This window comes from Nymphalis io, chromosome 2, assembly GCF_905147045.1.
Source record: "Nymphalis io chromosome 2, ilAglIoxx1.1, whole genome shotgun sequence".
Lineage (NCBI taxonomy): Eukaryota > Metazoa > Arthropoda > Insecta > Lepidoptera > Nymphalidae > Nymphalis > Nymphalis io.
This window is the reverse complement of record NC_065889.1, coordinates 4,706,430-4,723,363: the sequence shown is the minus strand read 5'-3', so window position 1 is coordinate 4,723,363 and position 16,934 is coordinate 4,706,430. Positions and strand designations below refer to the sequence as shown.

At 33.8% G+C, this 16,934-nt stretch overlaps 1 protein-coding gene across 2 annotated transcripts in view; it reads left to right on the top strand.

The window, feature by feature from the left end:
* The window catches only part of LOC126779623 (kynurenine formamidase), a 32,309-nt gene extending 21,227 nt beyond the window's left edge, over window positions 1-11,082 (top strand). Inside the window, exons 3-4 of one of the 2 annotated variants that reach the window (XM_050503785.1) lie at window positions 4,177-4,390; window positions 9,379-11,082. In XM_050503785.1, coding sequence (XP_050359742.1) covers window positions 4,177-4,390; window positions 9,379-9,838 — 674 coding nt within the window. In that variant the 3' untranslated portion in view covers window positions 9,839-11,082. The remainder of the gene's footprint in view (window positions 1-4,176; window positions 4,391-9,378) is intronic. The other variant, XM_050503776.1, reaches the window with a different exon arrangement.
* Window positions 11,083-16,934: the final 5,852 nt, after the last annotated feature.

The following is a 16,934-nucleotide window of genomic DNA, read 5'->3' as shown; positions in this document are numbered from 1 at the left end:
CAATACCAAGTACTGCTGTTTTGCGATAGAATATAGGATGAGTACCACCCGGTACCTACCCAGACGAGCTTGCACAAAGCCCTATCACCAGTTAATGTTCTTGAAAAATGTCCTTGAGACCCGCGTATTTTATGCAAATAGGAAAGTCGATACGAGCAGGTCAAATCGGACCTGAATGATCATTTTTTATTGATTATAATACCATAAAACTAAAACCTTAAGATGATTTACTTGTCATTAAACATTAACTCACTTGTACTACACAAAATGTTTAGGCTAATAGTAAATTCTTGCTTAGTGCTATTTTAGCTATTCAAGTATTTATGTTATTCAAAATTATTATAAAAATCTTCATTCTATTGTCAAGGTGACAGCTAGCTTGCTAATAAGATTCATAGAAATAAATTCATAGCACTGTTATAAACACACAAACTCACTTATATATATTGCGTAGGATTTGCGGTACAATTTATTTCAGCTGAGTGATAGCTGGCTGTTTATGAAAAAGACGAGTCTGGCGCGAAATTACTATGATTAATAAAAACTTTTTTTTTAGCTGTGTTCATGCTAAAAATATTATTAAAAACTTTTTGCTGCGTTTAGTCGACATCTCAGTAGCATTATTCTCGCTTATTGGAGTAATAATTACTTGGTGATAGGACTTCTTGCAAGCCTATCTGGTTGGAACCACCTACTCATCATATATTCTACCGTATACGAACTCTGTAACTATAGTTATTTATAATAAAACACTATTCCAATTAATTACTTATATTCACTATAATTTTAAGTCCATAGTTTCGTATTCAAGTTGTTAACTTGGCCGACATTCATACCAATAAATAGTCATTAAAAATAGAACTAATTTGTTTATCATTAAGATATACTTTATAAACGTTTTGTAATTATATGTCAATTATAAAAATTCTAGATAAACATGTTATTAAATAATTCTGACTACTGATCTTAATTGCTAAGTGCAATGGGAAGTGCCATCGGGAAATTACGTAATACTTTTTTTATGTATAGCACCAATCTACAACTGCATAAGTTGCACAACTTTTTTTGTTATTGTTAAATAAAACTTATAATAGAAAGCATTTATCATCATCGAAATGAAATTATAGTTCATTCAATTTAGCACATGAAAAGTATTTTGAATTCGTAAATTTACTAATTTAATATTTAATTCAATATAAGGTTGGAAATGTAGATTCTACCGAGAACTGAAGTGACAACTCAGTTGCTAGTCTTTTTCAAATTAAATTACAAAATCACACCTATATCCTAAATGAAAATTAACACCACGGTTTTTTTATTTCATTAAATTATCAAAAACATAAACAATATGCACAAATAATAGACAATTTATCCAACGCATTAAATGTGATGTATATATATTCTTACAGTGTAGCGTATATTTAAAAATTATAATGCGTATGTAAATAATATGACAATTAATAAAGTTTGATATGACAATATGTAACTTATGCTAAAATAAAAAATGGAGCAGATAAAAAACACAGATAGAGAGAGCGGACTCTTATCTTATCTCGTGATAATTAAATTAGCTGTACGCCGTTTATATTTTATAATAGTTCATCGCCGCCAAACATTTATACAATGACTTAGGTAGCAAACTCATATAGTAAGGAGTTTGATTGTGAGTCAAACTCCTACAATACAATACATAAATACGTCTACCTTTAAGGCTTTACATGTTTTATTCCAATTGCCGCTTGTCAATTTCTGTCATTGATATGCCAATCACACTGATTTGTACAATTTTCGAAAAGTTGAATTAGTAATAAATAATCTGACTCATATCAGTTATGTTTATCAAGGTTTTCAAACAGTCCCTTAATAAGAGACTAAACTTTTGTAAATCATTTATTTTTAAATAATTGATAAATTAAAAAAAAAATGCCCCTCTTTTAGCAAACCCGTGTAAATCGGTGATCCGGCATAAACACTCCTAACAAAACAGTTAAGGGTGAAAAATCTTTCGCATTATAAATTGAACAAGCAAGTGTAACGACAAATCCATTATTAATTACAATGTAAATTCCAAATTTATCTCAGACCAAACAGGTTGTATAAATTATGCAGCTGATAATGCCATTAATAAAAATGCTAATTTGAGTTATAGAGTTTGACAAAATGAATATTATATTTAATAAATGATAAGTAGGCAGCCCAACGGATATTTTTGTATTCGACACCAATATTTCAAGTTAAGGTCAATCGTACAAAACAAATACATTAATATAACGTGTTTTATGATATTGTAACATCTCACCATCAGGTCGATTCAATTAACGACCTCTAGACTAAAAATAAAAATAGGAACCAGGGTTATAATAAATTGAAAAATCATTTTAAATATAATTTGCATAAATTGCCAGAGCTCGTTAATTTTACTCGGCAAATTTATATTTACTTTAACTTAAGTAAGAACTTATAACTCATAAGTAGCTTCAAACATTACGTTATCGAATAAAAATGTTTTCTAGTCAATATAATCAGAGGAGTCAAGAAATTACGATAACCCAAAACGTCAGTGCATCAACTAAATCTAAGTTTAAAAATATTTTTATAATAATTACTTTTTACATATTGAAAAACGCTTCTACGTATTCCCACCTAATAGATATGGTATATGGGACGCCTAGATTAGATACTATCCCCTACAAAACAGAGCCATAATTTACGTCCCAATATTGTTACACCACGCCACGCCACGGACGCCACGAGATCGTTTACACCAACTACCTTTTATGTATATAAGCAAGTAAAATAAACATATACTTTTCCAAAACGTAACCGCTTCGTTCGGCGTAAAATTAAATTTTAGCAATTTTTTTCTATCAATAACATATACGACATCGTATGCATGACACAATCCACTTATACAAGCTAAATTTTTTTAGATTCCAACTAGCCTACTGAGCGTGATTGAGTTGTAGAATTCATTTCACATCCATTTCATTCATATTACTACTGATTGTGTCTAGAAAGTTAAAATTTGGAACATAGAATTTTTGGAAATTTCAACTCTAAATGGCCCGATGGTAAATGGGAAGAGTAACTTTATATGAAAGTCTTTGTTCTTTTAAGTTAGGAACTTGAAAATATGAATCCTGTTTTCACCCGCTTAGAGACGTTTCACCCGTTTACGTTTCAAAGTCAGCTTCTAATATTTCTAGTATTATAAAGCTTGATCGTTGCGATGACCAAATTAAAAAACTTTTCATTATTATGACCTTAGCTAATCCATTTTCCCTCAACAGGATATTGTTTTAATTAACTTATCAAGGAAAATAACTGCATTAATAATTATATACAACTGTATTACCTCCTAATTAATTACACAGGACAATGTAACAAACGTCTTAGTATTCGTTGTTACATGTCGAATACGTTTTCTATTTATTAAATGAAAATCGAAATGTCTTCGTTTTTTTGGAGTCATTAAAACATATATACTAATATTCTAATTTCGAAAGCGAATTTGTCTGTCTGTTACGGTTTCTTGGCTAAGCAATTGCACTGATTTTTATTAAATTAGGTATGAACCAGGCTTGAACTCTTAAGGTAGGACCTAGACTACTTTTTATACTTAACGTCTGCCCAAACCCCAACACGTAGTCGAATCCGTGGGCAAAAACTGGTTATGATAACGTAATTAAATGTATCGAAATCTATTAGACTAAATTTAATATTTTACAAGTTCGACAGTTCATAATTACATAAGAAACTTTACTATTCGTAATGGAATACCGATATTTATAAGACTTTACTAGTGGGCTCCGTGCCTGTCTGGGTAGGTTCGTTTGGGTGGGTGTTAGGTTATAGACGGTTGTCGAGTTGGAGGTAATAATATTTTTATTGCTGTTTCTCTTTGAATTCCATTGTGATTTTGTTATTAGCAATAACAAAATCACAAGGGATAAAATTTATTAGATTCTATGATTTGATTCGATGCGTAATCACCACCTTTACATCACACCTTATCCAAGTCGGTAGCCCCGATATAAAAGAAACTGAAGAGAGTGCCGTCAACCCACGAAGTGAGCACGGCCCTTGAGGAGTACGGATGTATATGTTAAAACGAATCCACAGCCTCTCCGATCCACGCCATAATTGATTTTAAGAAGTTTTATTTCTCTATTTTAGATTCCCCTATACTGGTCTTCGTTCACGGTGGCTACTGGCAGGAGCTCTCGCGAGAAGTGTCCCGGTATCCAGCACAGACGCTACATAGATTCAGGATTAAGACGATCGTTGTTGGATATGATTTGTGTCCAGTCGCTACGCTGCCAGAAATCGTCAACCAAATACTGAATGCAGCAAGATTCGTGTTCGAATATGCTGAGAAAATGGGATCAAGGTAATTAAAATATATATCAAAAAAATTATAAAAATATAAATACGGGTAAGTTATGACTGACGGGAAAATAATTCTTTTAAAGGAATCTAAAAAGATTGCATGAATACAATAATATAGCTAAAGCCTACATCGGTAAAAGGACGAAATTTTTTTACGCGGCTATGATTTTCAATTAGTTGGCTACAAGTATCTATATACTATTTTAGAAGTTTTGTTCCTTATTTTATTATCGTTAAATTATGGTTAAAAAACCTACTCTGAAAATGATGAAGTTATCAGTTCGGTATTATTTTTTTCTTTATATATAAATAAATAATCAGCGAAAGGAAACCGTTTTAAGTACGTATTTTAATGACGTACATTATTTTAAAAAGAAACAACAATTTATACGTCACTTGTGTGTATATTATTTTATTTTTTCTCTTTACCTGTTTATAATAAATTATACTTTAATGTAAATTACAATAAAAATATCTCCACTACTAAGTTTAGAAAACAACACATCTCTACAAAACGCTTTCTTAACTCATTGATTCAATTAATATATTTAATAACTATAAATCAAATGTTAGTACGAAAAAAAAATCACTTCAATCAGTTATTTTTGGGGTGTTCATATCTTAACTAGCCTTTCTTTGATTAAAATCAAATGATTAGGCAGCAAATAGCAGATTAGTTAGGTTACCCAGCGATTTATTTGAAGTTATAAACGATTTAATTTATATAAGCATCAGTCAAGATAAATATTTTTATTGCTAAAGTTAATAATGAGAGGTGATTTTGAAAATTTATAATTCATAAGAAATACTTAAATATTTGTTTTATAACCCTGAGGATGAATGTAACGAGACACGAAATAAAGATGAACAAAATCTACGCAGCCAAAGCCATGGGCATAAGTTTAATATACCTACTCCTCAATGCAGATCTTTTTCAGTTATCTACATGATGACGGTTATAATTTAAGTAAATACCGCTCGAATTTTATGCTGTCAAACTCATTTCTAATCGAATTTATCTTCAATCGAATCTTATGCATTCAATTTTGGCACCGACGTCAATTTCATTAAGACTTTTCATAGGTCGGCATTAATATTTAATTTAATAAAAATGTTCATAGACTAGCTTGTTTTTTTCTTTTATAGTATTTTGTATTATTTTGCTTTACCAGTTACCAATTTTGCTTTATGCCACCCAAACATGAACGACATAAATGGTCTTGACATCTTTAATTTTATAAAAATCTCTCCATTCTCCACGTTATGTGACCGACCGCATACCTAACCTGTAGAAGCTATGCTTATATAACGTTAAGTTTTGGGCTACAAGGGTGTTCTCAACGCCATCTAAATGCATGAGAGATTTGAAGGACCTTGCGCGTCATAGGCAAGTGTGCCGCAATTCTGTCTACAAGACTGTGACAACGTTTGAAAAACATCGATTAAATTTAATACGACTCTTTAATAAAAAATCCACACGAAGATTCCTACTCTTTTATCTACACTGTTTTGGCTAAAAGCACTGTGCGCCCTGCAACTGTATTTTTAAATCTGGTTTCGCAAGCCATCTTCGTATCCTAGGTGCTAACAAAATTTGATGTTAAGACGACAAGAAGGCCATCATCGTCATCATTATCATCATTATCAGCAACAACAACATCAACCAACTACGTAGGCCACGAAATAGTCATATAAATCTCATAATGATTTGTAATCCAGTCTTAAAATAAATATCTATAGTATAAAAAATCGTAACAACAAGTAGGTAGGTACAGCATTTTATACAGTAACAGTAACAGCCTGTTAATGTCCCACTGCTGGGCTAAGGCCTCCTCTCCCTTTTGAGGAGAAGGTTTGGAGCTTATTCCACCACGCTGCTCCAATGCGGGTTGGTAGAATACACATGTGGCATAATTTCAATGAAATTAGACACATGCAGGTTTCCTCACGATGTTTTCCTTCACCGTCAAGCACGAGATGAATTATAAACACAAATTAAGCACATGAAAATTCAGTGGTGCTTGCCCGGGTTTGAACCCACGATCATCGGATAAGATTCACGCGTTCTAACCACTGGGCCATCTCGGCTTTTTTTTTTTTATGTCGTGTCTATGGTGGCCGAGACGAACATATGAGCTTTATGATGGGAATCGTACATAGCGGTTCGATAGAATTGACACGAATTCACTCATTTATAATTTAAGTGCCTTCACAATCATGAAATATTATTCTTATAGTAGTCTTAACAAAACAATCACTATTATTAAAAATCTAACTAATCGTTGTTAGCGTTGATGACAGTATATCTTTCTCTTCTTTTTTCGAGCTTGATGATAGTGCTATGGTGCTAGTACTCGGCTTCGCGCGATGGTTTCTACTTTGTTATGTTAAAATCAAAATGATTTATTCAATATTGAAGCATTACACTTGCTTATTTATAGTCAGTCCAGAAACTACCACTGGTTCGGAAAAGAAACACCCAGCCAGGGCTGGGTGTTTCTAGAAGAACCAGCGAAAGAAACTCAGAGGGTTTTTTTACATCTATCATGTTTCCTTTACAAAAAAAGGGAGAGAAATAACCATGAGGCGGTTGTCTCATTCCCAAGGTGTGCTATAGTATAGGTGTGTATAGTAAATTTTTCGAGAAACGGAAAAAAAAACAAATAAAACTAACGTCGTAATGATATAAAATATAAAGTATGATAGTACGATATTCAATACAATATCTGATATGACAAACTACTACAATATTTTTGAGATAATTGATTATATTTGTACTGAGTTTTTTGTACCAAAACCACCAAATTAATTCAAAATTGATTTGATCTTAATTAAAAGTCACTTCACTTTTATCGCTTCACTTGAAAATATAAAATATTTAAAGAGAAATTCAATAAACAATACCTGTCGATCTTGTTTCGAAAGTACCCACTAATTAGGTGACACAAAAGGTGTCGCATCTATTGTAACCGCGACCCTTTTTTACTTGGTCTTCTCTACTAATTCTCTATTTAATAAAAAAAGTATTATTTATGATTTTCACTTAATTGTTCTTAGGTATATGTAATACATATTAATTATATAATACATTACTTAAAAAAATAATGTGAAAAACAACAAATGCTGACTGGCTGGATAAATAGTACGGGCTTCGAGGCTTTCGCGGGCATTTCCTTACATGTATGTACTCCATTCTGGCTGCTGGTGTCATTTCCAGAAAAGTATACGGCGTGGGAATCAATGACGAAGTAGCCGTTGCCTTTCCAGTGGGTTTCACTGAGTCCACAGATGTTAAGACCACATCTGGCTATCTCCTTTTCCAAGATAGTAAATTTCCCAGGACTGAGTAGTCCGTGCACATTGCATGTCTCTATTGTCTGGATTTTGCGTAGCTTGACATACGTTCCAGTTGCTGAATTTCCATGGTGAGCCTGGTTCCCTGCTGCCCCGTAGCTGGTAACATATTTCACACCGCCTGCCCCGGACGCAGAATGGCGCCGGTTCCTACGCAGGTCGCATGGCAATCGTACTCTTACGTACGACTTTCTTGGGAAGCATAGTTGCAGTGGTTTCCCCCTTGCCTTCTGCACCAATCCTTTTGGAGATTATTTGTACCCCCAGGCTGCTGAAGCCTCTTTTGTCAGGTTACCCAGCCAGGTCTTAGTTGTTATACTGCACAGCTCAGTCCCCAGGGCCTCGACAGTTATCTAGCAGGGGGCACCACGGGCAGGTGAGGTTGGCGTTTGGGGTCGACGAGATGGTATTGTAGTTCTCCTCCTTCTGCCCTCCATGTTTAGTCCTTGTTTATGTCCTTGTGTCAGTTCGTAAGGTTGTGTGCACGTGTGTATCTGAGGAATAGTTCGAATTGAAAAATCTTTTTGCGATAGGCAATCCATTAATTAAGGTGGCTTATAGTCTATATAACTGCACGTCACGACTCTATGGAGCAGTACAGTGACAACAGGAAACAAAAGAATAAATAACTATTAACGTCAACCAATAAGGCAAATTGTTCAATACGTCAATCACGTCAGGGTCATGACGGTAATATGCGCAAGTGATCCCATGAAGTCTCTCGAAAAGAGGGAGTGGGACCCGCTCGTTTTTTAGTATGTATTCGGGTGCCTTCAAAGCCGACAAGTCTCACAACGCCCCCACCTCGTGTTGAGAAAATGCGTAAATGCGTTTATCCAGTGACCAAAAAAAATCAGTTCAACATAAATAAATATTAATAATAAAACGCATGAAACCGCGGATAACAACCAGTAAAATATAAAGTTTATGGTATATTGACACAATTGTGATATTTTTGGTGCCTCGATTTTAATTATTTTTAATTTGAATTACGGAATATAGACGAAAAAATAATATATAAAATATAATAAAATAAATACAAATAAAATATTATTCTTATTTAAATTTATTCCTTTTATTTTAATTTTGCACATGTTTTACATTAATAGTCATACCAATTTTACCGTGACCAGTCACGGTTAAAGGTTGGCTGTAGTGTTTAGCAGCAAGAGTTTGTTGCAAAAAAAGTGTCATATATAGTGATGGTTTGTTCGTCTATATGTAACTGTGCTTGTTAACAAAATTGACCAATAATCGATTCTGTTATTTCATACATTTTTCGTAATCCAATGGTCAAATTGAGGCGCCAGAGCTAATTTTCGTAATTTTCCCGGCATGTTTAAAGTAAACAACGAAAGTTTATTTCACTCAGAGAATGTTAAAAATTTAAACTGTAATCACAAATGATGAGTGTGTTTGTATGTGTGTACATATCTTTTGTCTCGCATTTGTAGTATGAATGACTCATCCTACGCGCAGTTGCAGTGATTAAAATATTTCATGAAATGTGATGCATTTTGTTATGCTCTAAAACATAAATAAAAAATAAATGTATGAATCGTACACAAAATATTATTTTAATAATTAAGTAAAGATATCAATAGTCCTTCGCCTTATCTTATTTAATTTTTTCAGGGGTGTCTATTTCGCTGGTCATTCTGCTGGAGCGCATCTGGTTGCAAAATTGCTGTCAAATTCAGATTTCCTCGAGAACACACCAGGGTCTCGTAGGCTTCAAGGAGCTTTCCTCATCTCCGGAATTTTTGACTTACGGGAATTAATACACACTACCGTAAATATAGCTGTTCAGCTCCCACGAGAATGGGCTGTCCCGCTCTCGCCTCAGTTCGACTGCTTCACCCACCTCCAAGCTAGAAAAGTAAGGGTATACATTTTAGCTGCACAAAACGACAGTCCGACATTCAAGAAACAATCCAGAGAGTTCTACGAATTGCTTTATAACACTTGCTTAATGCAAAACATGTATTTAGAAATAAAAGATGATATGGACCATTTCGATATCGTCGAATGCTTCGCGAATAACAACAACTATTTGAAGAATTTATTAGTACATGATATTCGTAAGCATTTATAAATTAGAAAATCATTATATGAGTTATATAAACATTTGTGTAGATTTTATATCAATATATTAATATTGTTACACGCTATCGATACCTATACAATAGAGTATAATCTAAAATATATTATTTAATTCGGTTGTTTTATGTTGTGCTTAATTATTTTAAACCATTATAAATATTTTAGTAATCATTTTGTTGACTTGCAATGTGTTTTTTATAATGGCAAAAATTCAAAAAATTTAATAAAGAAAAACTTCTAACTACTTCAAATCAAATGAAATAATGTATTTTAAAAATTGACACTATAAAATAAGATTCGATATTATAACGTATTTAAACGTTTTTATATCTTTAAGAAAAATATAACATAATCATTATGTGCTTTATTTTTATTACCCTGCTTGGGTTAAGTTATAATAATTATTGTTACTAAGATTTCATTATAAAATGTTAAAATATTTGCATTTGTTGTCAAAATAATGTAATTGTCTCGTTACAATGTAATGTAATCTTGTTACGTTAAGAATATTTGATAATGTAAGATTAAAGTTTATATTCTAAATTATTTTTTCGCTAATACCATCCGTAACTTATTTTTTATTTTGATCGATATACCGTATTTTCTATACTGGGTACTGTATACATAGCAATGATACTGGAACTTCAGGCCTATAGAAATATGACAACTTAATAATATAAAGGTTCTATGTCACATTTTTAAGCTTTAGAATTTGTTACTTCAATTAATATTTGAAGTCACTACACATCATCTTTAATTATCACGTTATAAAACTTTAATAGCTATAAACGTAATGGATAAATTGCTTAAAATCATCTTTTGGTTACAGGACACGTTTATATGTCTTGAATTAAAAGAATCATATTGTTAATATAGCTCACTCTTTTTACTATAGGCATAAGTACATATAAAATATTTTTTTATTTAATTTACATAAATTAATTAATAATTTTGGTTTGCGAAAGAGATTTGACGCATCAATAATTACAATAATTTACATGTGTTGGGCTTTGTGCAAGCTCGTCTGGGTAGGTAACTTTGAAAATTTGAGGTAAATTTGTCTCAAAGTCAAAGTCAAAAATCTATTCAATATACACTAACTTATTAATTGTCATAAATCTACCACCGGTTCGGAAATAAACACCTCAGACCTGAGAAGAACCGGCGAAAGAAACTCAGCAGGATTGTTTTTATATCTCATCCTTTACAATTACAAGTAATAAAAAACAATAGCAGAATAATATATTTTTTAATTTGAAATAACCTGGAGGCGATCGTTTCATTCTCAAGGTGTGCAATCATTTAAAAAAATCATTGGTTGTGATCTTAAACACAAGTACTGTAATCTTTTAAACACAAGCGTTCCTTAAGGATTCTTTTAAATTTCACAATTGAATATTTTTTAACATTTTCTGGGATCCTGTTGTAAAAGCGTATATATTGTCCCTTAAAAGACTTACTAACGCTGTGTAAACTGGTAACAGTGATTGTAAGTTTATACTTGTTCCTGGTGTTAACAGTATGTACGTCATAATTTCTGGGAAAATTAATATCTATTACTAATAATATATATATATATATATATATATATATATATATATATATATATAGCGCAACTTAATACCAATACGGAATTCATTGGAGTTGACTTCTGTACATCAAGATGGTCTTCATCGCTTAAGATAACAATATCCTAGCCTAACATATGGATAACAATATCCTGGCCTAGATCAATATCTATAAAAAAGCCGAGATGGCCCCTTGGTAAGAACGTGTGAATCTTAACCAATGATCGTGGGTTCAACCCGGACAAGCACTACTGAATTTTCATGTGTTTAATTTATTATTATAATTCATCTCCTGCTTGACGGTGAAGGAAAACATCGTGAGGAAACCTGCATGTGTCGTTTGCCATATTCTATCAAATTCTGCTACATGTGTATTCCACCAACCAGTATTGGAGCAGCGAGGTGGAATAAGCTCCAAACTTTAGCTACTTTTGAGGAGAACTCAAAAAGAGAGAGGAGGCCTTAGCCCAGTAGTGGGATATTCACAGGCTACTGTACTAGATCAATGTTGCGGCAGATGGCTTATTGAGCGGGAAGACGAATTTATAAACACACCTTCATTTACAAGGACATACTATGAGTTGGCTATGAACAGGAAAGCTATACAGTTAAGAAAAATTATAAACAGTTCGTAATAATTAAAGTAAAATAAGTAACGTTGATTGATTGTTTTTATTTTTTTTATTTTATGCATGTTATGACTCATACTCAGTATAGATTATATAATGTAGTATAAAAATTGTTTTTAGCGTCGTGATCTTCTACACAATTTTTGAACAAAAACTTACATCTAAGACAATAAACAAATTATCATCAAACATTTTTTTTAATAAAAATTTATAAACAAACAAAAAAATTATCTTTGTGATACGCATTAAGACGGTCATTTTAAATAACTTAAAATGTATTCTATTATGTTAATCATATTTTGTTTTTTATTTTTATATTTGCCGGTAGTGCAAATGACTGTTCTCCAACTGATTGTAAGTGGTAGTAGAGTCCAAACGAGAGACGACGGCCAGTACAGTCGGGAAGAATGTTCTGCAATATCCGCCCCCGCCTTGCTGGCCCTCAAGAGGCCTCTTCAAGTTTCGTTTGTAGGAACCCGGCTTGTAAGAGGAGGGGAACACGTGAGCTGGTAAGGAATACCATTTTTTGGAAGTGCGACAAAGAAAGGAGTTGCCAAATTTCTTTGTGCGCGATGGAATTGATGCCACAGTTGGGCGGTGACATCGAGAGCCAGCACACGGAAGGGGGAAGCAGCAAGAAGAATATAAATATGCCTAGGCTGTCAAAAAATGTTACAATATTTTATAAGCACAATTTATATTCTCGTAAAAGTATTTGATAGGTCTAAGAAAATTTACGACCGACGGCATGTCCTTACTTTAAGACGTAATTAATTTACCTGTTTTGCGTTTTACTTACAAACAAGTAATAAAACAGTTGAAAATTGTATCATAGTCCTGTTCAGTGGTCTCTTCTGTTTCCACAATATCAATATTGACCTAACAATCGCAAGATATACTTTGAATCAGACTCGATTAAGTTATGTAAACTTGCGTAATCGACTATAAACAAATATATTTTATCGATTATATAATTGATTGAATACTTAATTTATTCTTTATAGGCAACAACCAAATAGAACTTTTATATATGCGGATCGGATTGAGGTCATTTATATATTTCACTTATATGTATTCCGTTTGTGAGGAAATCTGCAAGTTTCAAATGAAATTGTAATACATATAAGTATATACGCCAAATAATCAAAAAGTTATAAATATTCCTCTCAAAGGAGATGAGGCCTCGCAGTAGGCCATTTACAGCTTTACTTTAGGTTTCTTATTATAAAGTCAAGTGTTATGGAAGCAAATTCCATTTGTATAACGCTAAGAGATTAAAAATTCAAAAAACACATACAACAAATGAAACTACACTACGCCACAACCGACCATGTATTTATCACATTCAACAAAATTGTTCAATGAAGTTCTTTAACTGTTGATCACCTTCAATCATCCTATTCTCGAAGACAACCATGGCTGCATTGATGTATGGATGTTGCCGGTTGCGGCAACCAATTATAGAAAAACGTCCTTTTGTATACAAGTGATAAGAAAATATAATTAAAGTATGCATAATATACTACGTGTATTAACTTTGATTCAACATAAAAGTAATTATAATCAAACGATATCTGTGGACATTTTACAGCCTAAGTAATAATATTTATTTTGATATAGTTAGAATTCTCATACCACTCAATATTCACTTCGATACATATTTCAACAAGCAATGGTGGCGTGACAAAGATAATTATATCGAAATATCAATTGCTTACCAAGGCTGTTTTTGAATTCCACAGCGTAGTATCTGTTATATCGAAATAATAGAATATTCTAATTTAATATAAACCAAGTATATTATATATATATATATATATATATATATATATATATATATATATATATAGATTTGCTGATTTATTTTATTTATTATTGGTACAGATACCAAGAGACAGTCCAAGATTTTTAGACATTCGTTCTGTATAAATACTCGATTGTTACAAAGTACAACCCTCCTTGGGGGGGCCCAAGGAGCCGAGTACCTTCGAAGCTTTCCACTGAGGGAAAAAAAAGATCAATTTAGCACATTTTAATACAACTTTCTATGTTTAATGTTAACCTAACAAATTATTTTAATATGCGTTTTAAAGTTTTCAATAAAATACTCTAAGCATATGAGCGGTGTCGATTTAAATGTAGTTTTTGCAGATATGTACCTCTTTTTCATATTAAAAAGAACGTTGAGTAATCACAGCTAATGGGTATAAGGTATTCAAATTCCGGCGTTTTTTTAACGAAATGGTGACAAAAGAAGCATTGTCTGGCCAGACCGTCGACGGTTTTTACGTAATTAGTTCACAAGAATCCGCTCCCTGAATGGGACATTAAAAGAGTTTTTGCGTCTTATATCCACATCGCTGAAACCACAAACTTTTTGTTCTTGAGTTACTATAAATTAAATTTCTTCTAATTAAAAAATTATCCGACACCAAAATTGTATTAAACGTAGTGTAATATAGTTTTAAAAAAAAGTATTTTTTTTTGTTTCAAATGGCAAAACAATTTGCATTCGTATATCTCGATCCTGGGTAAAATGACCTCTCTATTCAACTTGAAGGTAACTTATAAATATAAATTACACTGACATTCTAAAACAAAAAAAAAACCAGGTAGTCATAGGGACTGCCTAAAGAAGTGAAAACTTGAAACGGTTAAATATATTTGTCCAATTTCCACATCTATTGTCACTCCAAGTAATAATTCTATCTTTTATTAGTGGTAGGGCTATGTGCAAGCTCGTATGGGTAGGTACCACTCACTCATCAGATATTCTTATACTTGGGAATGATGTGTTTCGGTTTGAAAGAGAGTGAGTCACCTTAATTACAGACACAAGTGACATAACATCTTAGTTCCCAAAGTTCGTGGTGCGTTGGCGATGTAAGCGATGGTTAATATTTCTTTCAATGCGTGTATTGTTTTGGTGGTGACCACTTACTATCAGGTGGCCCATTCGCTCATCCGCTTATATAAAAAAATATTTTTTAAAAAAACCTCTTTTTACACTGTGTAAAAAAACACTGTCCGACCCGTTATTAGGTATTGTGATTCGAATCTATTTATGTGCTCATTTTAAAATACTAATGTTAAAAAAATTACCCCAAATAAAATTAAAATTTAATTTAATTAAATGACGAAAATTACATGGTTGCGGGCGATAACGCTCGCCAGGTACTTACCTATCGGGTAGCGAGGATAGGAGGTCATGACCTCAGTTGATCAGCTGCTGTTAATCGTTGGGTTACAGTAGTAAGAAACTGAATTTTGATGCAGCTCTAAAAGAAGCTTTTTTATATATGTCCGAGTTGAGATCATATGTAAAGAATGTATTTATCCCTACCCAGTGGAGTACCCAGTGCAGAGAGCCGCCAGACCCCGGGGAAAGGCGCGCGCGGGCAACACCAGTTGGGTTGTTAAATAAAGAAAATATATAAATTACGCGTTAATTTCCAAGTAGCTCAGACTCCTTAGGGTGATTTGTGGCTTTTTTATTTCAGTCGGCAGACAATATGCCGCACCGGTCGACTTTAGAGTAGAGCTTAGTGTGACATGCCAGCCACTTGACAGTGGTGTTTCAAAAGCACTCAAAGGAGTCGCCTTTTTTTTACGCTGGAAAAACGCATTACGCGTTTCCCCCACGGGAACAGTGGGGGGGTATGTGGGGCTCGCCGATGTCCGAGGCGTCGAGTGCGCCCCGAACAACGGAATACCCACTAAAAAACCAGCGGTATCCTTTCTGTCATAACGAGGAGCGCCACGGGATCGCTTGCGCATGCTACCGCAACGCTCTGACGGATGGCCTGCGTATGCAGGCCTCCATTCTCTATGGGGATTACCAGGGTACTGAGAACCCCCTAGTCCCAGCGACGCCTATTGCGGCGGAGGGAGAAGGTGCGCATAACGCCTCATTCTTCTCCTCAGTCTTCTTCGGCGGAGCAGGTTTGTAGCGGCGTCCTCTTCCCGCTCCCGCTCCGCGGCCTCCTTCTGCGATATTACATTTTCACAGAAGGAGACCATTTCCGACCAACAATCATCGCTTCCGAGCATCGCGTTGATGATGCTCGGCAAGGAGAGGTCTCCGCCGACAACTGCCGCCAGAGAAAGCCTCTAGGGCCCCCACGCGGCACACTCCGTCAGGGTGTGTTGCAACGTGTCGATTGGCGCACCACACTCGTGGCAGGAAGGTGACATTTCCCGCCGTGCTATCTTGTGCAGGTACTTACCGAAGCAGCCGTGCCCGGTAAGTACCTGCGTTAACCTAAACGAGAGCGTACCTCGTTTTCTTTTGACCCAGCGATTTAAGTGGGGACGTACCACCTTCACTGTCGCCAGGCCCGCTGTGGGAGACCTCAGATCTTCCTCCCATCGGGCTATCAGGGCTTGCTGGGCCAAAGAAGCCGCCTGCCAATTGGTGATATTTCAAAAAAGAATCTCGATGTTAGGGAATTATGGCACAATAACATTTTTATATTCATTAATATTTTGTTTTTAATATATTTTTTAGTAATGTTTATATTATATCTATATGTCCCTTTCGGATCAGACAGGGATTTTTTACACGTTGTATTGCTTTTTATTCATCAAAATACATAGTATGTCGATACAAAATATTAATACAGCTTAATTTAAATAAATAATAGTTAAAATACACTTATATTATTAGTATATACTGTTAGTATTTACATAAATTTCAATCATTATTATCCTTGTTAATTTCCACAATACTTATATTATTATAACATGCTAATATTATATATATACTTATATATAAATATTAGCATGTCGGTGACGTAAAGCCACGATTCTATCCCGTGAATGAATGGTCGTCACGTTATTCAATACTCTTCAACAATCGACATCGGTCCATTTCTCCATCTGACTCATTCGC